Raw genomic sequence first — 22,605 nt, forward strand, 5'->3', positions numbered from 1 at the left:
GTCGAAATGCACTAAAACGGAGCGTTTCAGACCGAGGGTAAATACAGGTATATTCAGGCAGATGGTATGAGGAAAATAAAGTTTTTTTTTAACATTACAGCACGTAAACATGTTCTAGTAGAAACACAAAATACAGGTATGAACCTGAAAATTAGCATAATATGGGACCTTTAAAAAGTAATAATCTAGTGAAGTAAAAATCATGTATAATGTTTTTCTCTGACATAAAACCGGAACCGGAAATGTTAAACAGTCAAACCAAAGGCGAAACAACAACACAGGTAGTTTGTCCCTCCGCGCTTTCCGTCCTTGTATTGACAGCTGAGAGAGCAGAGTTCATATTGACCAGACAGTCTGCAGCTGTTTACCTCACACATTACCTGTGTTTTTGTCGTCGTCATGCTCAGATTAAAGATCATTTCGGGCCACTTGTCTCCGTCCCGGTCCTCTGAACTCAGACGGGACCTGTGGAGGACTGAGTGCGGCTCAGCGAGCAGCAGCAGCCCGGAGGACGTGGTGGTGGTGCATGGACGGAGGACTGCCATAGGGAAGGCGAAGAGAGGAGCCTTTAAGGTAACAGCTCTTCACCTGGCTCACCTGGCTCACCTGCTGCCAGGTGGGCTAAAGTTGAATGATGAAGCGGATGCACAGTGAGGAAAACACCAACTGTACTGCACTTAATGGTGGAGGAAGTATTCAGATCCTTTACTTCAGTAAAAGTACTAATATACCACACTGTGAAATACTCTTTATCTTTTTATTTATTTATTTGCACATATATAAAACAGCACAAAATCCAGTCAATGAAAAGAAAAACAAGAAATGTGTCAGGAGAGGTCAAGAAGCCTTACAGGCTTATACAAAGGACCTCCCCCCCAACCCCAACCCCAGAAGAACAACAAAACAAAAAGGGAGATTTGTCAAGTATTTAATACTCTTATCAACATGGAAGTGGGCAAATATGCTGCTTTATGCAAATGTATGTATATATTTATTACTGGAAATTAATTAACAACACAAAACAATGACAGATATTGTCCAGAAACCCTCACAGGTACTGCATTTAGCATAACAAATGTACTCAAATCATAACATGACAAACTCAAGCCCAACAGGCTACAACAGCTGTCAGTGTGTCAGTGTGCTGACTTGACTATGACTTGCCCCAAACTGCATGTGATTATCATAAAGTGGGCATGTCTGTAAAGGTGAAGACTCGTCGGTACCCATAGAACCCATTTACATTCACATATCTTGAGGTCAGAGGTCAAGGGACACCTTTGAAAATGGCCATGCCAGTTTTTCCTCACCAAAAGTCAGCCTAAGTTTGGAGCGATATTATAGCCTCCTTTCCGACAAGCTAGTATGACATGGTTGATTAAACCGTACCAGGATACAGTTACGTATTAACATAGGCCATGTAACAATGATCCTGTGCTGTGGTACAGGTGCCTCAGTGGTGCATCTGATAACCGGTGGAACTTCTGTGTAGTAACTTGGCAAATGGCCGGCTGTCTTTTGGTCTGCAGAACCGCCAACATTCACAATGCTGCGGTCAACTCCTTGACCTGCAAAGGCAGTGAGCTACCTGTGCCATACTGTGCTACTCTTTCTGGTACTATAGTACTTGTACTAGTATTAATACTCTACTATTGCTAATACTAAGGATACTATAGTTTTTTTCCCTCACGGTTCTATATTTTATAAATTTATTCTCACGGTATGTTTGGACATATCGTCGTTTGTCAACACAAGATCTCGTTTCACTGTTACGCTGATGATACACATTTATACCTCTCATTCAAACCACATGAAGTGAACAATCTAACTATACTGCATTCCTGTTTATCCAATGTCAAGGACTGGACAGCAGCTAACTGCCTACAATTTAATAGCAATAAAACACAGGCTTTGATCTTTGGTTAGATATCAGACACAGGACACATTTTACTGCACAACAAGTACTTTTACTGCTTTAAGCTGAGAATACTTCAGTACTTTTACTACTGATACTTTAACTACATGAATTTGAGAATACTTGTGTACTTTTACTTGAATAGGAATTTTATTTTTATTGGAGTATTTTTACATATTTGTATTTGTTCTTTTACTTTACGGAGTACTACTCCCACCTCTGTGCTGCAGACTGAGGCAGGTAGATCTGATATAATTGATTATTGGATTATTGATTCCCTGCAGGACACCACACCTGACGAGCTGCTGAGTGCAGTGATGGCAGCTGTGATGAAAGATGTCGGACTTTCACCCGACAAGCTCGGAGACGTTTGTGTCGGTGAGATGAGACTTTGATTCTTTACATCGTTCTTTGACGTTCTTCTGTCATGTTGTGTACTTTGTACTTTATTTGAGTATTTCCATTTTATGTAACTTTATACTTTTACTCCATTACATCTCAGTTTGAAATATTGTACTTTTTACTCCGCTACATTTATCTGACAGATTTAGTTACTTTGCAGATTCAGATAATAAATACAAAATATAATCAACAAATAAATGATGTAATATTATGAATAAAAAAAACTTTATTTGATCTCTTGCTGAAGTGCAAAAAGCTACCCGACAATATGTATAGAAATTAAAATCAGCTCTAACTTTACCAACTGTGACATTAAAGTGATGAACACATCAATGCATCAATAATTATAATCCAAACATATTATATAAAATGGGCCATTCTGCAAAATGAGTACTTTTACTTTTTGTGCTCTAAGTGTATTTTGACGCTAATACCACTAATAATATACTTTCACTTTTGAAATTGAATTTAAAGTATTTCTATACTGTGTTATTGCTACTTTCACTTAAGTAAAAGATCTGAGTAATTATTTCATCAATTGATGTGAAACAAGTTCAAGATGCAAATATTAATTAATTAAAAAGTTCAACATAAAACTTATTAAGATACATTTTATTAGGGAATACTAACTGGCAGCCATAGTTTATCTTTTTTTCTTAAAGGCAGGGAAATTGTAATTAAAATTACTTAATTAAAGATTGTAGTCTATTTTATTCCATTGCAGCAGCACACGGAAAAGAGTACTAATGTGTACTCAGTTATGTTTGCTACACTGACTCTGGTGTTATATCTGTAACTGTGACAAAATCCCCCATATTCTTACAATAACTGTAAAATGTTCTAACATAGATTTTAAATGTGCTCTGTGTGTGTTGACCCGTGTGTTGCTGTCTGCAGGTAACGTACTCCAGCCCGGTGCCGGTGCTCTGATGACCAGAGTGGCTCAATTCCTCAGGTCAGACTGAGACTCAATACTGATTCTCACAGTCATCCTCCTTCACTCAGTCACAGTGTGTCTCACTGCTCTGTCTTCATTTCAGTGGGTTTCCAGAGACGGTGCCCTGCTACACCGTCAACAGACAGTGCTCCTCTGGACTGCAGGCTCTGTTTAACATCGCAGGTACAAACTGTTCACTCATCACTTTCTAACATATAAATACTAGGGCTGTCAATCGATTAAACGCATGATTGTCCATAGTTAATCACGATTGATCGCAAATCAATCGCACATTTTTTATCTGTTCAAATTGTACCTTAAAGAGAGATTTGTCATGTATTTAATACTCTTATCAACATGGGAGTAGGCAAATAAATATATGTAATATATTTATCATACATTTGTAGCGTTCTTCCTCCTCCTTTGCGACAAGCTAGTATGACACCAATGGATTGGGTTTTCTAGTTTCATATGATGCCAGTATCTTCACTCTAGCTTTCCAAATTGAGCCTTTTACAACCTAAACATCACAAGTTGCATTAATGCATTATTATCGCGTTAACTTTGACAGCCCTAATAAATACACCATGTGTTTACTCTGTTTTTGACCCTGTTTGTGCAGGAGCCATCAGGAGCAGATCCATTGACCTAGGCCTCGCCTGTGGGTACGTTTATTTGTCATTCCAACTGTAAAAAAATACAGTTAAAATTAAATAATGTTCTCTTCACCAGAGTATAAAACTGTGTGTGCTCGTGTGTGTTAGCGTGGAGAGCATGTCTCTGCGTGCGGTAGGTCAACCAGGAGATGTGAGCTCCAGGCTGATGGACAACGACAAAGCCAGAGACTGCATCATACCGATGGGGTAAGAACACATACTGCAGGATACTGCATATTTTATATCTCAGGAAAGGACTGAAGATCACTTAATTCGAATCAAAGGCTATAATCCCAAATTGAATGTAGCAAAACTTATTTATCAAAATCCCCAAATTTGTTGTTGTGCCTCCAATTCCCCAAATCTGTCATTTTGTTCCAAAAATGTATTTTATGATACCAGAATTAGTCATAACCACCTCTAAATGTGTGATAATCCTCAATGTGTTATAACACTCTGACAACTGTATTACATTTACATAATTTCAAAGATTTGTTATAGAGCCCTAAAATTAATTTGTATAATCAAAAAATGTGCTATCACAATCCCTAAAATGCTGTAATTTCAAAATAGTTTATCCCTAAATTTGCTATAATCCCCAAATGTGTTGTAGCAACCCCTTAATGATTTTTTTATAATCCCATATTTTTTACCGCCCTGAAATATATTTATATAATCCCAAAATTAGTTATAGCAACCATAACATTATAGTATTATCCCCAAAATTTTTGTAATCTAAAAAATAAAAATTATCCTGACATTTGTTATAATCGCTAAATTGTTCCCAAAATGTACTTTTTAAAAATGACTGTATGTAACTTCAAATTTTGTAACATGGTCCTAAAATGTATTTATAAAATCTGTAAAACATCCAAGTGCCACAAAATGTATGTTCCCCAAATTTGTCTTAACACCACCTGTAACCCCCAAAATGATTTTATTCTGAAATTTATTGTAAATTACAATCTTGAAATTTGTTATAGAAATCCCACAATTGTACAGCGCTAAAATGCATGTTTATACAGTAAAGCCAAGATAGAAACCACAAAATGTACTTATTGCAACCCAATAAATGTGCTGTAATCCCAAAATTGTTTTATCACAGAATTTGTTGTAATCCCCATGTACTGTTTATAATCCCAAATTTTGTTACGCGCCACCAAAATATATGCTTTTCATAAAAACCTCAAACTTTTATTACAATTCCACCATTTGTTAAAGCTCCTTGCCCGAACTTTGTTAAAGTACCGACAGAATCTGTTATAATCCCCCCAAAAATGTAGAATTCCAAAACCTGTTGTAGCATTTCTTCTAATATATATGTTTGGTTACCAAATTTCCCTTCACAGATCTTGACTCCTGATTAGTTCCTTGCAGCTGTGTTATTGTGATCAAACCCTTTAGACTGCTGAAATACAGTTAATATTAGACTGACACCAGCATTCATCTCTCTATTTTTTTTCAGTGCATGTAGACGAAAACCACATCTATCTGAAAAGATGATCCATGTTTATATGTGTTGCTTATTTTTACAGCATCACCTCAGAGAACGTCGCAGAGAGATTCGGGGTCTCCAGAGAAAAGCAGGATGCCTTCGCTCTCAGCTCTCACCAAAAGTGAGTCAAAGATTTTATGGCAAGAGGCAATGTGTGTTCGGGTTGACCGTCTGTCCGTACCTTTCTCATGAACGCGATATCTTAGGAACGCCTTGAGGGAATTTCTTCAAATGTGTCATAATATATGTCTAAAAATGTCATCCAAAAGACATAGTATGTCTAAAAATGTCTTGAAAAAGTCATAGTATACTATATAAAATAAAAGTCATACTATAGTATGTCAAAAAAGTCGGTCATAGTATAGTGTGTTGACAAAAATCATAAAAAATACACAGTATAGTGTGTCTAAAAAGTCATAGTATTTTGTGTCGAATAAAGTCAGATAATATCATAGTATATTATGTCTAAAAATGTCAGAATATAGTATGTCAGAAATGTCATCAAGTCTTTATATAATATGTCTAAAAATGTCAGTGTAGTATGTTGAAAAATGTAGTGAAAAAAGTCATTGTAGTGTATCGAAAAAAGTTACAGTATAGTATGTAAAAAAAAATCATAAATAATTTTAGCACAGTATGTAATAAAATGCCATATTATAGTATGTCGAAAAGTTTCATGAAAACTGTCATAATATAGTATGTTAAAAAATTTGAAAAAAAGTCATAGTATAGTATGTCGAAACACATCATGAAAAAAAATCATAGAAGAGTATGTCGAAAAAAAAGTCCTAATATAGTATGTTGAAAAATTAAATGAAAAAAGTCCTAGTATAGTATGTTGATAAAAGTTGTATCATAGTATGTCGAAAAAAAATTCATGGAAAAAGGTCATCGTCAGCATGTCGAAAAAAAAGTCCTAGTATAGTATGTCAAAAAAGTTTTTAAAAAATCTGTGTATTATGCTTAAAAAAAAGTCATATACTATGTCGAAAAAAAGTCATACCACAGTCTGTCAAAAAGTAAAAAGGCATAGTATAGTATGTCGAAAAATTTCATGAAAAAAATGGCATATGTAGTACGTCGAAAAAAATCATAGTAAAAGAAAGAAAAAAATTTGAATCAATCAACAGGTTGTCAGCAGAGCTACACAACTGGAAAATACATTTATGTTCCATTAATACATCAATAAATATGTTGAATATATAAGTTATAGACAAGACAACAGTAATGCAGTTTTACAAACTACAGGAGCAGCCAAGTGACATCAGAGAGTATTGACTACAACACACAGTAACATACAAACAAGCACAGACTTCTTAATAAATAACATGTTTGATACAAACATAACCTGAGTAGGTAAACTCGGTTGTCATTTTCAACACTATTAAAATGGGGTGAGTGTGATAACAAATACTTTTCAGTACTTTTCATTTGTCTTTAAACGGCTCAGACTAATGAAGCACATCTCTCCCGGTCTGTTCAGCGTCTTTTGCTGCAGAGAAAAGAAACAGAAAAAGTGTAATTATTTTGTGCATCGAAAGTAAAAAAAAAAAAGTCATTGTATAGTATGTCAAAAAATGTTTTAAAAACGCCTGTATAGTATCTTGAAAAAATATCATTAAAAAAGTCATGGTATATTCTCTTGAAAATAAAAGTCATAGTATAGTATGTAGAAAAAATTCATATTATAGTATATAAAAAAAAAGTACTGATGAATTACCTGATTGTAAGAAGTCTGTCATAGTTTCAGCACCAACATATTTAACCTCCTTCACACAGAGCGCTCCGGGCCCAGAACACAGGTGTGTTCGCGCAGGAGATCGTTCCCGTCACCACCAGGTTTGTGGACGCCGAGGGTAAAGAGCGCGAGGTGGCGGTCCTTAAGGACGAAGGGATCAGACCGGGTACAACTCTGGCAGGACTGAGTAAACTCCGGCCGGCCTTCAAACCTGACGGCAGCACCACAGCAGGTCGGTCTTCACGCACCAGGTGAACTCATTCATCTCTCTCAGCTCTTACTGACTCAAACATGTTCTGCGTCAGGTAACGCCAGCCAGGTGAGCGACGGAGCAGCGGCCGTGCTTATTGGTCGCAGGTCTGCGGTCGAGGCTCTGGGTCTGCCAGTCATGGGAGTCCTGAGGGCCAGCGCCGTGGTGGGGGTCCCTCCGGATGTTATGGGTATCGGACCGGCATTCGCCATCCCTGCAGCTCTGGAACAGGCTGGTAAGATACTGTATGTGTGTGTGTGTGTGTGTGAACATTAATCATCTCACAGTGGTGGGAAGTAACATTTACTCAAGTACTGTTACTTAAGTACAATTTAGAGGTACTACTTGTACTTCACTTGAGTATTTCCATCTCAGAGGGAAATATTGTACATTTTACTTCACTAGATTTAGTTGATAACTTAAAGTTAATCGCGATTAATCGCACATTTGATCTGTTCAAAATGTACCTTAAAGGGAGGTTTGTCAAGTATGTAATACTCTTATCAACATGGGAGTGGGCAAATATGCTGCTTTATGCTAATATATGTATATATTTATTATTGGGAATCAATTAAAACCCTTTAATACTCTGACGGCCCGCCGCGAAGATACTGGCATCATATGAAACTAGAAAACAGAAGGAACCCATTGGTACCAGCCATGTCATACTAGCATGTCAGGCTAATTTTGCGCTAAATTTTGGAGAGGAAAAACTGGCATTTTCAAAGGGGTCTCTTGACCTCTGACCTCAAGATATGTGAACGAAAGCTGATTCTATGGGTACCCACGAGTCTCCCCTTTTACTCTAGCTTTAAAACTGAGTACGCTATAACCTAAAAACCGCAGGTTGCGTTCAAGAATGCATTCAAGGAATGATTAAAACTAAATTGCGTTAGCACATTATTATCTCGTTAACTTTTACAGCCCCAATTAATACAAAATAAATTATCAACAAATAAAATGATTTACATTAAAGTGATGGATGCATCAATAATTATAATCCAGTAATGTAACATTTATTATTCTGAAATGGGCCATTCTGCATAATGACTACTTTTACTTTTGGTACTTAAAGTATATTTTCATGTAAATACTTTTGTACTTTTACTTAAGTAACATTTTGAATGCAGGACTTGTATATGTAACAGAGTATTTCTACACTGTGGTATTATTACTTTTACTTACATAAAAGAACTAAGTACTTCTTCCACAACTGCATCCTCAACTGTCACCATGTGATATTTACATTGTGTAAAACTCTTAAAGTAGATGATCTGCTGTTGTTGGTCAGACCACTAATGAACATACTTATTAATCCTCATAGTATACAGGCAAGTAAGTGAGCCTGTTTATGCATACGAGTTATTAAAAATCAACGATATAAGCACTTTGCATTCACGGTCCCGAGAGGATGAATTCTAATAACTTTATTGATCCTTTTGGCTAAAAGGCTTCTTCTAACTCAACCGGTCTCCCTCCTTCAGGACTAACTGTGGCGGATATCGACGTGTTTGAAATCAACGAGGCCTTCGCGAGTCAGGTGAGTTCAAACCTAAATGTTAATGGATTTCATCTTGCCAAATCACAACAACAAAAACAGACTGAATGGAATTTCATTTGTGATTCTCACAACATTGGAAAATTACAGTTTTTTCCATGTAATTCTTTGTACATCTGTACGTTTCTCTAGAAACGGTATCCACATTACTCTGAGTACAGGGACCCCACAGTGGACAGTTTTTTGTTTGAGTATTTTCTACTGTAAATCAGACCTTACATCAACATGCGTCCTGAGTGATCGGATCACAAATGGACAGCTTGAAATACGTCTGTTCACACACGACTAATACAGCAGATGTCGTGACGTAATATTACAGGAGTGTCAGTAGTACCAGTACCAGGTCTGAAACGGGCCAGTGAGGTCTGTGGAATAACAGACACTCTGTTACTGGAAAGAGACGTTGGAGTGGAGACAAAAGTTTCTGCAGTGCAAAAAAACACTACTTTGTGTTAAGTGCGAGTAGCCTATGTTTTTGTGTGATTTGTTTGAACTGACCGTTTACTGCTGCTCAGGCTGTGTACTGTGTGGAGAAGCTGGGGATCCCGCTGGAGAAGGTGAATCCTAACGGCGGCGCCATCGCTCTGGGTCACCCTCTGGGCTGCACCGGAGCTCGACAGGTGGTGACGCTGCTCAACGAGCTCAGACGCAGAGGCAGGAGGTTCGTCTCAACAGATACACAAATAGTCACCATTTCTTACCGACGCACCAGACTTGTTTAACGTGCGTTCAGACGAGTTCTCTTAGGGTGTTCCTCTCTTGTGTTTTCCTGTCTGCAGGGCGTATGGCGTCGTGTCCATGTGCATCGGGACTGGGATGGGAGCGGCTGCTGTGTTTGAATACCCCGGACCGTAGGAGCCAAATCAAGACTGTCACTGTTAAAAGCCCCTTTCAGACATGACCAGTTATCTGCCTTCTTAAGACCTCATAACGTTTTCTATAAGACTCAGGTGTGATTTGTTGCATCTCAGTAATCGTACAAACAAGATCAGGATGTTTATACAGCATGGCGACTAATTACAACAGTAATTGACACCTTGAAAGCTTTTGCAGGCGACCAGATCACTTAAATGGCAGAATGAGTAGCACATTCCTAAAAAAACAGCGCGTGGTGGTGTCTGTATCTGCAGAGACCCTGCCCTTTGCCTGTATTTTCTCTTTTCATTTTGCTGTGTTTGGGACATTTCTGTGCGTCAACCTCTATAAAAACGTAGCGACCAGGTGCCAGATCGTAAGCACACATCCAAGAGGAAGCAACGAAAATGGCAAACACAGCGCCGGGAACAAAAGGAAGCAAAAATAGCCAAGTGGGGAAAGCTTGTTCCAATACGAGAGTGAATCTGGATTCAGCTTTTACCCGCTGGCGAGCACCATAACTCTCGTTGAGCCGGGGAGGAGGGGCCAACTTTGAATGTTGTGTTTACAAACTTAGGAGGGATAGTTGCAAAAAGAATGAATCTTGTACTAAACAGACTGTGCATCAGAATCAGATCATTTATAGTAGAGTATCAGTGGGTTATCTTGCCAGATTCGCTCGCTGCAAGCAGAGAAAACAGACCAGACACCGAAACTATAGATTGCGAGCTGGCCACGGAGCTCTGTGGCACGTCGCATCCTATGTGAACAGCCCAATTGATTTACATGGGTGCCGAAAGGACGTGTGCAGCGCTTCTCCGAAAATCGCTGCGCTTTCACCCCCTATGTGAACCCGAGGTTAAAGTAGCTCTTGTAGCCTGCAAAATCATTTAAAATATCAATTACTGGTCTTCTGTAATTGGTCGCCATGCTGTATAAACATCCTGATCTTGTGTGAACGATTACTGACAGTGTAACTAATCACACCTGAGGCATAAAGACAATGTTATGAACCCATCCTTCAACAGCATGTCCCAGTAAACATCTCTCACTTCATACGTAGCTTTCTGGTCTCACGTGCCAGAAGCAAAATGTTGTGCGAGCATTACCACATTAATATTAAGTACATAACGGGTCTGTTATTGGAACAGTCAACATGAAACTCAAAAAGCCGTGACTTACCAGATGAATAAACTCACCAGTGTGACAGATTCCCCGTCTGAAAGGGGCTACAGAGAGATTTGAATAAACCTTTAAATGAATCTCCTACTAAACTCACGCTGCTCTATTTTAGCCGTTAACATTTGTATAGAAGATTAATTTCAAACAGCTTAACAGATTAAGTGCCTTTGATTTCATGTTGCTTATCAAACTACTGATTTATTCTGCTTTAATTCTTCAATTGAAACAGGTCAATATTGCAGGAAGGAACAGTGAGCTGTAAAAACTTCGTCTATTTTCTGCAAACTATAATCAAGGTAAAAAAAAAAAGAAAACACCTTTTGCACAGTCGTGCCGTCATATGAACCGTCATATGAACCGTCATATGAACCGTCATATGAACCGTCATATGAACCGTAAGTGCGCATATATCTTCAGCTGCATAAATCAGGAATGAATGTTTAAAGATGAGTTTGATTTACTGTTAGTGTTTGAGGATGTTAAGAATACATTATGTTTTGTCAAATCTAAGGACCAATCCAAACCAGTAATTGTGTTTGTAAATTAATCTGCAGATATCGGGCCTCATGCGAGAACATTTTGGTTAAAAAATATTAATTTTATAAGCTTAAATTATTGATTTGATGTGAATGAAAGTTTAATTGGAAGAATGTGACTCCTGAAAGTGATGCGATGCGTTAGAGAGAAGATCGGAAAAGGTTGACGTGATGGGGTGTGACGAATCAGGGAAGGACACGTCATTACTGGTTAAGACCAATCAAGAAGTGAACGTGGGTGTCTGCGTCATCGTTTTCACAGGTCTCCGTTTCTGTCCGTCCAGACTCAAACGCAACTCTGAATGAGGCCCAATCGATCACTGTTGTCATCTACAATGACTTTTAAATAACTGTAGAGCTTTGTAAAACTGAGATGCTGTGAAGAATTTCTTCACAATACTGATTTTCTATGTATAAAAATAAAACATTTCAACATGATCTGATGCAGCAGGATTCAGTTTTTACTAAAAATGTGCTCGATTCCTCGTGTGGTATTTTTTTCTGTACAAACACGGCAATCCAGGAGGAAGTTTTAGGAAGAATCACTCAGTCCGCTTTCTTGTAAAAACATTTGTAGAACAGTTGAGTCAAACCTACACCAACTTCTGTTTCTTCCGAGCCTGAAACTGCTCCGTTTTGCTTTTGATCGACTTGATGAGCAGAGACAAACTGGGGTCCATGGATTTCTTCGAGGTGCCCTCGCCTGTCGGAGCGTCAGAGTCATTTTCCCGTTTCTCCCCGGCGGCCTCCCCCTGTGTGGGCGTGACCTTCTGAGCGCTGAGCGTGTCCTCCATCCGCCGCTGCTCCTCCCCTCGTCTGCGCTGCTTCTCGGCCTGGATGCTCTGCGTGGCTTTAGTCTTCTTGTAGTTGGGGTTGGACGGGTCCAGGTTGAACAGGTGGGAGGTGAACATGGCCTGGAAACGAGGATCTTTAACGTCCACCTGGACGCACAGACAGACGGGAGAGGGATTGTTATAGGTTGACACAGATGTGGATCATTTAAATTTAAAATTTTGGTATACTGGCCCCTACAGTATTTTTTTGGAGTACTGGTCCAAACCCAAACAGCACGTAGAATCATTAAACTGACCTGGAAGTCGTCGCCCTCCAGCGGCTCCTCGCCCTTCTTCAGCAGCTTCTTCCTCTTCTTCTTGCTCAAGTTCTGCTCCTCCACGATCTTGTCGTAGTTGAAGTGTTTGTGTTTGGTGCCGGCGGCGTCGTCCTCCATCAGCAGAGCCATCTCCGCCTAAACACAGAAACACAAACGCAGGGTTAGAGCAGGTTGGTTAGCATGTGGCTGGCTGACGTTCTGATCCACAGGTTTGGTGATTTTGGGATTGAACTCTGACCTTTTGTTTCTCCAGCTCCTCTTTCTCCTCAGGTGTCCGCTCCTCTTCCTCCTGCTTTTTATTCTTCTTCTTCCCCTTCTGTTTCTTCTTCATGTCTGCGGACACATCAGTTTGGATTTGAATACATAAGGAACACATGGGGAGATACAGAATGATATAAAAACCTAAGAAAACAGATCCACAGAGGACAATAACTGAACTGTAAGCTGCATGTAAATATATCAATAAATATACTGTATAAAGACGTGCATATAGTATACTGTACATAATATCCACCTATTTCATGTATATAAAGTAATCTATGACAAACTCAATATTAATTCCAACACTCTTTGCACTATTGAATTCTTGTTAACAATTTACAGAAACTATGTATAGACATTGTATGTTGTTATTCATTGTTGCTTTATTAAACTACTATATTTATAAACTTGTAAAATGTTTTCACCTACTTGTATGGATATTATAGTTAAATGTTTATTTGTTGTCCTTGTTTTTAGCCGTTTCTCTATTTCTATCTTCCTGTAAATTGTTCTTGTAACATTAATTGCAACAATAACATGATTCATTTTGTTCTTTTCTCTACTTTTATACTAAAAGATGTGATGAAAAATAACATGAGCATGTCCTACAACCCTCTACTGTGACTGACTGATTAATTGACGGTATTGATTACCTGTAGCGGCGAGCTCCTCGGCGAAGAAGGGGTCACTGAGGTCGATGTCTGGAGGAAGCTCGTCGTCGCTGAGTTCTTCCTCATCCTCTCCCTGATACAAGAGAAAATATTAAACTGATTAATAAAACTACAGAAGGAACAGTTAATAGAAAATGTATTTTAAAAATAGACCCAATAAAAGTTATTGGTTGAGTGAAGTTTCTTAAGTAGATTATTACTGATTTGTTGTTTTCTGATCAGTGTTTACCAAGTTATTTTTCAGTTAGTGCTAAAGATCATATTCACAGCTTGGAAAATACAAAAAAACAAATTGAAAACCAACTTGTTTTGTAAGAAACCGTGAGTATTGAACAGAGTTCTTGAATAAAGTGGGAACATCTCAAAACATCTGCACCTTTTCCACCTGTAATCAACACAGCTCAGAGTCCAAATACACCAGGGACCACATGTATACATGATGTGTACACACAAAAACCATGCATTCCCCTTTTCCCACACATAAACTGCTATTTATAAAATATAACATTTTTTTAGGTTGTTTGTTAATTTCATTGATTGTGTTAATGTCAATCAAACTTAATTTTAAAGTGATGAATTTCATAATTTTTATTAATATTTGAGCCATCGTCTCCTTGTTGATGATCATTTAATTTGATCCTGAATTGTGAAGCACTTCAGTCTGTTTCAGCATGAGCGCTATGATTGGATCATTAGCGTATTCTGTGTGTTCTCTTCGGCCCAGATGTCAATCAAACATTGGACTTCATTGGTGCATGTGCGTCCAGCTCCACAATGATTGAGATTTGTAAAACAAAATCAGGCGTAAAGCTTTATAAATCTGATAAAAAGAATCGTGTATGCATATTTCTGTCTCTGTGCGTACACGGAGTTTTAAACATCTGGCCCCTGTTATTAACTGACAGTTCAACTCACCTCTTTTCTTTGAGATTTCTTCTGCTTCTTCTTGTCTTTCTTCTTCTCTAAGAACTCCTCCCAGGGCGTCAGCTTGTCCTTCCCCTCCATCTTCTTCTTCACCAGATGCTCCGTCGTCTCCTTCAGACCTGCAGACAGATAAAATGCACATTTAATAAACTAAATACGGCTCATAACTGCTGCCAACTGGGGACTTTCAGAACCGTTTGGTGATTACTGTAACCCATACGTCAATAGACATATAGACGCTTAAAGACGGGAGACTTTCCAAATAGAAAGGACGTTTCTTCAACAAAGCAAAAACAAAGCAACCCTATAAAAAAAGAGGGAACTGTTTGTGGATAGAATGGATTTATATTTGTAATAGCAGTTACATGCAGTACAATTATAAACTATTGGTTTTAAAATTAGACAGATTTTAACCTCTTCCACTCCAGAGGCTGAAGTACGCTCAGCTTGTCGGGAAGAACGCTAAATAAAGCCATGAAGTTAGACTCAATTGGGGCGAGGAAGACTGGCATGTTGATTTTCAAAAGGGTTCCCTTGACCTCTGACCTCAAGATATGTGAATGAAAATGGGTTCTATGGGTACCCATGAGTCTCCCCTTTATATGCCCACTTTATGATAATCACATGCAGTTTTTTGCATGCAGTATAAATGTGATTTTTCTGCTATTCTTAAATGGTGTATTTGAATATTTCTTTATACTGGGGTCCCTCAACAGTCTTGTTTAAATTGTGTATCACTGTAAAGCTGAGACTCTTGTGGATCCAATGAGTCCAATTGTATTCATGTGATGATGTTAGTTCCCATAGTAGCCATTTCATTGTAGTGAAACCATTTTTTTGAAACTTGACCTGTGGTGACCTCTAGGATAATCACAGCCTCAGCCTTTATAGCCACACACTAGAGACCTAGAGCATTCAGAAGATGGATGGCTTTCCTAGGTAGATTGACAATAAGGGGGTTTCTGAGCTGGTTCACACGCTGGAGATGAAAAGGTTTCCTCGTACCTGGCACCCAGGTGATCTCCATCTCCATGTCTTTGTCCTCATGCAGCTTCTTCTCTTTGTCCTGGATGCCTTTCAGCAGCTCTCTGTACTTGGAGATCTGCTCATCGCTTTTCTTTTTCATCTTCTTCTCTTTCTCCTTCTGCGGTTTCTTCTCCACGACGGGCTCTTCTGTCATTTTAGCTACAACAAGAAAGAGATAATGACTCCTCAGTGCTGCTTCGTCTCATCAAAGAATAAAACAATGTTTTTTTTCTCCACATTAATTTGTCTCTAGTTTCTGTCTCACCGTCTGCTGCTGTGTCATCGTCTCCACTCTCCTGCTCTCCAAACTCAAACCCTCCTCCTTCACCCTCCTCCTCATCTTCACTGGAGGAGGCCAGGTAGGCGTTGAAGTCCATGGCCAGCAGCTCGCTCTTGTTGAAATTCCTGCTCAGGGCGGTCACACGCTCGTTGTCCGTCTCATCCCACGTCAGCTGCACCTGATTGGTTAAACAGATTCACACACATTAGTCCCAAAGTCCTGTCGTTTGTCTTTATTACCAACAACAAGGAAGATATGTTTCATATATTATATACACTGGATTATAATCATTGATGTTTTAATGTGTTCATCACTTTAATGTTGCCGCTGGTAATGGAAGAGCTCATTTTTAATTACTATATATACCGCTGGCTAGTTTGTGAATTTCACCAAGGGATCATTTATCTTAACCTATAACAATATATCATATAATTGTTGATTATATTTTGTTTTATCTGCAAAGAAACTGAGGTTATAAATAAACGTAGTGGAGTAAAAAGTACAATATTTCCCTCAGAAAGTTGGTGGAGTAAAAGTATAAAAGTAGCAGAAAACTGAAGTACAAGTACATCAAATTTGTACTTAAGTACAGTACTTGAATAAATGGACTTAGTTACTTAGTAAAGACCCGGTTCTATCTGCAGTTAAGTTTAATAAAGGCCTCAGCCAGTATTTAAGAATTTATAATAATAATACAATAATTTCTAAACAATATCCCTAATTGGCAAAAAAAAATGTAATAAATCTAATAATAAACAAGCCATCTGATGAAAAAAGTTAGTTAGTTAACATTTAATATTGGAATAAAATGAATTAGAGCTGCAACGATTAATCAATTAGTTGTCAACTATAAAATAATCGCCAACTATTTTGATAGTCGATTAATCGGTTTGAGTCCTTTTTTTAAGAAAAAAAAAGTCTAAATTCTCTGATTCCAGCTTCTTTATGTGAATATTTTGTGGTTTCTTTTCTCCTCTATGACAGTAAACTGAATATCTTTGAGTTGTGGACAAAACAATACATTTGAGGACCTCATCTTGTGCTTTGGGAAACACTGAAAAACATTTTTCACCATTTTCTTACATTTTATAGACCAAACCAGTTGCAGTCCTAAAATGAATAATAAATCCCTCTGTTGATATATTTGTTTGACTTTTATTGGCAGTATTTTCTTTGATAGTAGCTATCAGTCTTCCTACCTTTGATGTTGCGTGGGCAGATGAGGTGAACAGTTTGGGCGTGTAGGCCGAGAGGTTCACATCCGTCGCCACGTCTTTGGGTTCCTCGTCAAACTTGACTTCATCAGGAATAAACCTGGTAAAAAAAGGATCAACGGAGGTTTAAATCATTGCTTTTTCTAGATGACTTTCAGTAATCAATTTGTATTCTCTCTTCTCTCACCGGAGGTCCAGGACGGAGCAGCTGCTCTCATACTCGAAGCCGTCACACTCCTGGTAGATTTTGGCAGCGGTGTCGGCCGAGTCACACTCCACTACGGCGTAGAAGTACTTCAGCCGCTTGAACTGGTAGTCACGCATCTTCTCCCTGTAACCTCTGAGAGGACACACACACACCAACACACACATCATCAGCAGATACAGAGGAAGACAACTTTAAACAGTAGAAGCATAGTTGAGATTGCTGGTACAACTTCAAGGAGAAGAGGAAAAACAACACTTGTAGTAAAAACATTTAATTGTCAGACCAACACATTTCAGCTTGTAACCTTCATCCTAAAACACATTTAAATAAGACGGGAATGAAATAACATTTAAAAGGTATAATATGTAACATTTCTGCACTAAAATGTCTAAAAGCGACTCCACCGATGTTATATATTTCGTTGAATTGTATACTTACATTATCCAAAATGTTTCCGACAATTTTCTAACCTAAAGAAATCTGTAATTTTAATAAAGGTAATGGTGCATTTCATTTGGGCACTCCAGGGAAGAACTGGAAGCCCTTCTAAGTGACAAAAACAAGTTGTGTTACCTCTCCTCCTCGTTGTCGTCCTCCGAGTCGTCGGGCAGAGCTTTCAGCTCCAGAGGTCCCTGAGTCTGCTCCCCCTTCAGCCTCTCCTTCCCAAACTCTGATGGGTAGATCTAAGACAATACCCAGCATGCACTGCTGTTTATCTCTCTTACAGACAACATTCAACAGTTTGAAAAGTGACCCACTTCATGAGTCCATACTAACACAGACAACTCTGAAAAAATGCTACCGAAAAAAAAAAAAATGCTACCAAACGTCCATTCTATATTAGAGTGGACGTTTGTGCAGAAATAACTGCTGCAGCTCCTCCAGACCAACAGAGGTTTTCCGTGTCTTGTGAAGTGACGGGGCTTCTCAACGAGTTACGTTATCGCCTCGTTACCGACCGGGTGCCGGTGTCTTCGGCTGCCGGCTGCGGTCGGGAGGCGATAACGTAACTCGTTGAGGAGACCCGCTGCTGAAGCCTGCGCTGAGCAGGAAAAGCCAACACTAGGATCAGCAGTGATTCATGGAGAGACCTTCGTCTGGTCAGCTAACATTACTGCCAAGCAGCTGAAATATAGAGTGATATTGTGGTTTTAGCTGACGTGTGTCGCCTCTCTGTTTTGAGCGACGCTCGTTCAGGTATATTTAGAGCGAGCAAGCGCGAGCTCGACGCTGACTTTCGTTGATTTCAAGGCCACAGGTGTCGCTGTTAAGCAGCATTTCTGAATCTTACAAATAGTCCCTTTAATAAATCTAGTTGTTTGAAGGAGATGTTTCCACAGCAATATCAAATAGATAATAGAGAGAGAACTATGACCTGTTTAACTTCCTAACAAAGACCAGTATGCAAACGGTTATTAAGGAGTACATGGGATTTATTGTTTTACTTTTGTTTTTTCCGTGGTATCGAATTGGTATTGAGAATCGTGGAATTTCACTGGTATTGGTATTGACTACTAAATTCCTGGTGTCGTGACATCCCTAGTGCCCACGTCTAACTGGCTTTACCTTGACAGACAGCACGGCTCCTCCTTCAGGTAAGAAGGAGTTGACCAGAGCCAGCAGGTCTTTAGCTTTCATCCGGTCCCAGTCCATGTTGCAGACGGCCAGTCGGGCAGAAACCTGACACACAAACATTCAGAAAACACAAACACAGTGTTAAGAGTGTTCATGTTTCCTGGTCAGGTGAGCACAACTTCCTCCCCCAACTAGACGCCACCTCACCTCGTCGCTTTGTGGAGCGTCTTTAGCGAGCTCTCCCCAGTTGTGTTCAATCTCCTCTTCCTCTTTCTTCAGGATGGCATCCACATCGTCGTCATCGTCTTCATCTGAGCTGGTCTCGATGTTTCCCTTTCCTCTGGCATGATCTGGCTCGCTGTCACTGTCCTCCTCCGAATCCAGACCGGACTCCTCCTCAACATCTGATCCACTCGCCACATCACTCTCCTCTTCTGCATCATCGTCGTCGTCTTCTTCATCATCTCCATCCTCCTCACTGCCGTCTGTGACACTGTCTCCCAGGTCAACATCATGCTTTTTGGCAGTTTGCTGCTCCTCATCATCATCTGAGGAAAATAATAAGAAATGTAACAGTCAGAGGCGTCGGCAGTGACATTAATTTACACTGAATTGTATTATTAGTGAACTTTACAGATAATTGCAGCTGCCTATGTTGATACGAAAATAAAACATTATTATACAGAAATAAAATGGGTAACAGAATCGAGGGGTCCCTTTCACCAAATTTGCAAAATGAAGTAATTTCCTCTCCTGATAACATTGAGACATTTCACTAATCAAAACAAACTCCATATTACAACTACAACAACATATTTGCTTTAACGCTACTCATTTCTTGAACACATTAACTCAACTTGCGATTTTTTGGTCGTAGCGGGCTCAGTTGTAAAGCATTTGTCATTATTTTGTGTTGTTAATTGATTTCCAGTAATAAATATATACCTACATTTAAATAAAGCAGCATATTTGCCCACTCCCATGTTGATAAGAGAATTAAATACTTGTCAAATCTCCCTTTAAGTTACATTTTGAACAGATAAAAGATGTGTGATTAAATATTTTAATTGATTGGCAGCCTTAATTACAGCCCATGCATGACCATGAGAACGTCCTGTAGGACTCACAAGTCTATCAGCAGCAAACAATTGTTTGTGGAACTGAAAGCTGCCACCATCTGTAACCTGTGTGTAAACAATGCTAGCAAATATTTTTTTTGTTAATTGAGTAGATTTAAAGTGCCGGCATAAATTCACAGAAGATGAACAGCGTGTAACATGAAATCCAGTCAGCTCTCAGTTTTAGTCTTCTGATCATAAGCTGTCAGCAACACAAAACAACATTTTATGTCATCATATTTTATGTGTTGGATTCTCCTTTTTATTTGCATGTTTTTCTTTTATACATATTGTAGTAACATTGTTGGAGGGTGCACGGGAACAAGAATGTCCTTGCCAACGACTGCTCCACTGTAGTAGTTGTTGACAAATAAAGACTTGAAGTTCAAATTGCAGGGACGCGACACATACTGTATCTAAAATCAGATTCAACTTTTTGAAATTCTGCAAAAGCAAATGAGCACAGGTTTAATTAGTGGAGCTGACGACATGAGAGCAACCCAGGCTTCAACACTAACTTTTAAAAGTGGTTTCAGCTTTTGGTTGCTGAAACTGAATATATGGTTGCCGTTTTTAGTCAACTTAAACCTTATATTTTGAGTAATTAAGACTCTATGCAGTTATAAACGTCAGCTTAATAATGAAAATGTGACATAAAAGAATAAAGCTCTAGTGCTTGTCTATCCTCGTGTTTCTGTAGGATGTGCTGCCTTGAACTAAAGAACTTGATGTGTCACTTATCGAGGTACATGTTGTACAGGCTTTGCAGAATAATTTTCCGTCCAGCTCAAAGATGCCGGGATACTCGATACTCGTTTCGCTGTCCCTATTTTCTCTATGTTAGAAAGTGGCAACCAAAGGCCAAGAATTGGTTGCCAATTTCTTAAAATGGTTGCCAATGGCAACCTGGCAACCGTTACTGTCAAGCCCTGCAACCTGACATGTAGGACTGGGTGAAATGTTGAATCTGTGCTCGTTTCCTCCACCTACATCTCAATCAGAAACATCTACTCACCCTCTTCAACAACTCTGACGCCTCGTTCAGGCCGCTCTACTCTAACGTCTCCGCTCTGCACTGCTTTTCCGCTCTTCACCTCTCCATCAGCCTTCACCAGCTTCTCCTTCACTTTTTTCTTTTTCTTGCCCTCTGCCGCCTTCTTGCTCTTCACATCCTCCTTATCGTCTTCGTCCTCTGAGTCGGAGACTTTGTAGAAGCGCTTCAGGTCCTCTGTGGAGGTTTGATTGATGGGACGGCCTCGTTTGTCCACCGTGTACTTCACCTTGAAGCGCTTGTCGTGAAACATGGACTGGAAACGCTTGTCGATCTTGATTTTGCGTTCCCTCTCTGGCATTTCCCAGAATCTGGGATCCTTCTGCACCCGCTGGAAGCGCTCATCGCCATCCTGCTTCTTTTTGGATGACATGGTGGCAAACTTCAAGTGTCACCTGACAAATAAAAAACAGGACAAATTGTTGGGTCACATGGACAACAAGCACTGAGCCTCTTTCTATTATCACGTGCATCTATATTCCAATACATTGTGTGGATTTAGCTTTATATGCACATACTGAATAATGAATCTGGACGACCTGATCCTAGACTTCTCTCAGCCTCTAGTGGACTTGACTTGTTTGTTTGGTTCAGTCTCAGTGTTTCCAGCAGAAGGCAGCTGTTTTTTGATAAACCCACAGTGCATTAACTGCTCAGCAGAAAACAGCATACAGTATTTAACATTTGAGAACTTAGGCATCTTTTATTATATGTAAATATATAAAAGAAGAAAAACATGTTCACATTGACAGGGAACATTTTACTGCACAATGAGTACTTTTACTTTCCATACTTTAAGATCATTCTGCTGACACATTTACTTAAATGTTAAAGGTTTTGAATGCAGGACTGTTACTTCTTGTAGTGGAGAAGCTTCAGTGTGGTATTAGTCATGTTAGTTATCACCACTGACTGTAAGTAAGACTGCTTAATCGTTTCCAATCAGAGTCTAAATACTCAGTTTAAATACATCTTATAAAGCTTAGAAACAGAACCACTTATTCTCTCTGGACCTGTAAGGTTAAATAACTTGTAATGAACCACATAGTGAACATTTAATGACCTAAACAAACTGTCAAAGTGAGATTCAGTCTCAGTGAACTCAGCGACATGTAAACAAACGAAATGTCTGAACAGAAGAAGAAAGACACTAAACGGAGGGAAAACCAGGCAGCAGCTGACTCTACACACAATACTGAGCATGTATCTCTAAGAATATGTGATAATTGACTTTAAAATAACGTTTTAAAACAACAAGAATCATAAAAACACACCTTTACCTCTCTGCTCTCTCTGGGCTCCTGCTACACGTGTTTACCCAGCATGCAACTCTTCCGTGACCTTTTTACGGTCCCGCCTCTTTCTTGGTACGGCAAGCGAAGTGGGACGAAAGACGGAAAACGCGCAACGACAAGTCAGATACTGAAAAAACATTTTCCAGCTAAAATTATTTTCAAAATAAGACTTTTCTTCTGCCAACTTTTTTTTTTTATTTTTATTTTATTTTGCACAATTTAAGACTACAAAACATAACAAAAAAAATAATAATATACAGTGCAGGAAGAGGCAAAAAAAAACACTAGGGTTACGACAATTCAAGATTTAAGATTCCTTTATTTGCCATTTTTATGCCCCACATAAA

At 39.0% G+C, this 22,605-nt stretch overlaps 2 protein-coding genes across 3 annotated transcripts; one reads left to right on the forward strand and one right to left on the reverse strand.

Annotated features, from left to right (window-relative positions):
• The first annotated feature begins 305 nt into the window (after nucleotides 1-305).
• acaa1 (acetyl-CoA acyltransferase 1) lies at nucleotides 306-11,962 on the forward strand. Its single transcript, XM_074629893.1, has 12 exons — nucleotides 306-573; nucleotides 2,200-2,293; nucleotides 3,215-3,272; nucleotides 3,358-3,437; nucleotides 3,877-3,919; nucleotides 4,019-4,117; nucleotides 5,446-5,526; nucleotides 7,185-7,375; nucleotides 7,449-7,628; nucleotides 8,878-8,933; nucleotides 9,467-9,612; nucleotides 9,731-11,962. The coding sequence occupies exons 1-12, from the start codon at nucleotides 400-402 to the stop codon at nucleotides 9,804-9,806; spliced, it is 1,278 nt and encodes a 425-aa protein (XP_074485994.1). The 5' UTR covers nucleotides 306-399; the 3' UTR covers nucleotides 9,807-11,962.
• esf1 (ESF1, nucleolar pre-rRNA processing protein, homolog (S. cerevisiae)) lies at nucleotides 11,963-22,345 on the reverse strand. 2 transcript variants are annotated; one of them, XM_074629880.1, is made up of 14 exons: nucleotides 22,238-22,345; nucleotides 20,928-21,358; nucleotides 19,002-19,342; nucleotides 18,786-18,899; nucleotides 17,793-17,902; nucleotides 17,199-17,351; nucleotides 16,997-17,111; nucleotides 15,783-15,975; nucleotides 15,497-15,676; nucleotides 14,483-14,610; nucleotides 13,550-13,640; nucleotides 12,874-12,968; nucleotides 12,615-12,770; nucleotides 11,963-12,465 (listed from the first exon to the last, which is right to left on the reverse strand). In XM_074629880.1, exons 2-14 carry the CDS (start codon nucleotides 21,334-21,336, stop codon nucleotides 12,118-12,120), a joined length of 2,433 nt encoding a protein of 810 aa, XP_074485981.1. In that variant the 5' UTR covers nucleotides 21,337-21,358; nucleotides 22,238-22,345; the 3' UTR covers nucleotides 11,963-12,117. The 2 variants fall into 2 exon arrangements, with proteins under 2 accessions (XP_074485981.1, XP_074485982.1); XM_074629881.1 differs by lacking the exon at nucleotides 22,238-22,345 and adding an exon at nucleotides 21,482-21,599.
• Nucleotides 22,346-22,605: the final 260 nt, after the last annotated feature.

This window comes from Sebastes fasciatus, chromosome 3 (genome assembly GCF_043250625.1).
Source record: "Sebastes fasciatus isolate fSebFas1 chromosome 3, fSebFas1.pri, whole genome shotgun sequence".
Lineage (NCBI taxonomy): Eukaryota > Metazoa > Chordata > Actinopteri > Perciformes > Sebastidae > Sebastes > Sebastes fasciatus.

Excerpts from the sequence above, each read along its gene's own strand:
- esf1 (XM_074629880.1), bottom strand. The coding sequence starts at position 21,336 with ATGTCATCCAAAAAGAAGCAGGATGGCGATGAGCGCTTCCAGCGGGTG. Across the intron at positions 17,903-18,785 it reads GAGCCGTGCTGTCTGTCAAG|ATCTACCCATCAGAGTTTGG; the intron begins GTAAAGCCAGTT and ends GTATTGTCTTAG. Across the intron at positions 15,677-15,782 it reads CGATGACACAGCAGCAGACG|CTAAAATGACAGAAGAGCCC; the intron begins GTGAGACAGAAA and ends TTCTTGTTGTAG.
- acaa1 (XM_074629893.1), top strand. The coding sequence starts at position 400 with ATGCTCAGATTAAAGATCATTTCGGGCCACTTGTCTCCGTCCCGGTCC. Across the intron at positions 3,438-3,876 it reads GGCTCTGTTTAACATCGCAG|GAGCCATCAGGAGCAGATCC; the intron begins GTACAAACTGTT and ends CTGTTTGTGCAG. Across the intron at positions 9,613-9,730 it reads CTCAGACGCAGAGGCAGGAG|GGCGTATGGCGTCGTGTCCA; the intron begins GTTCGTCTCAAC and ends TCCTGTCTGCAG.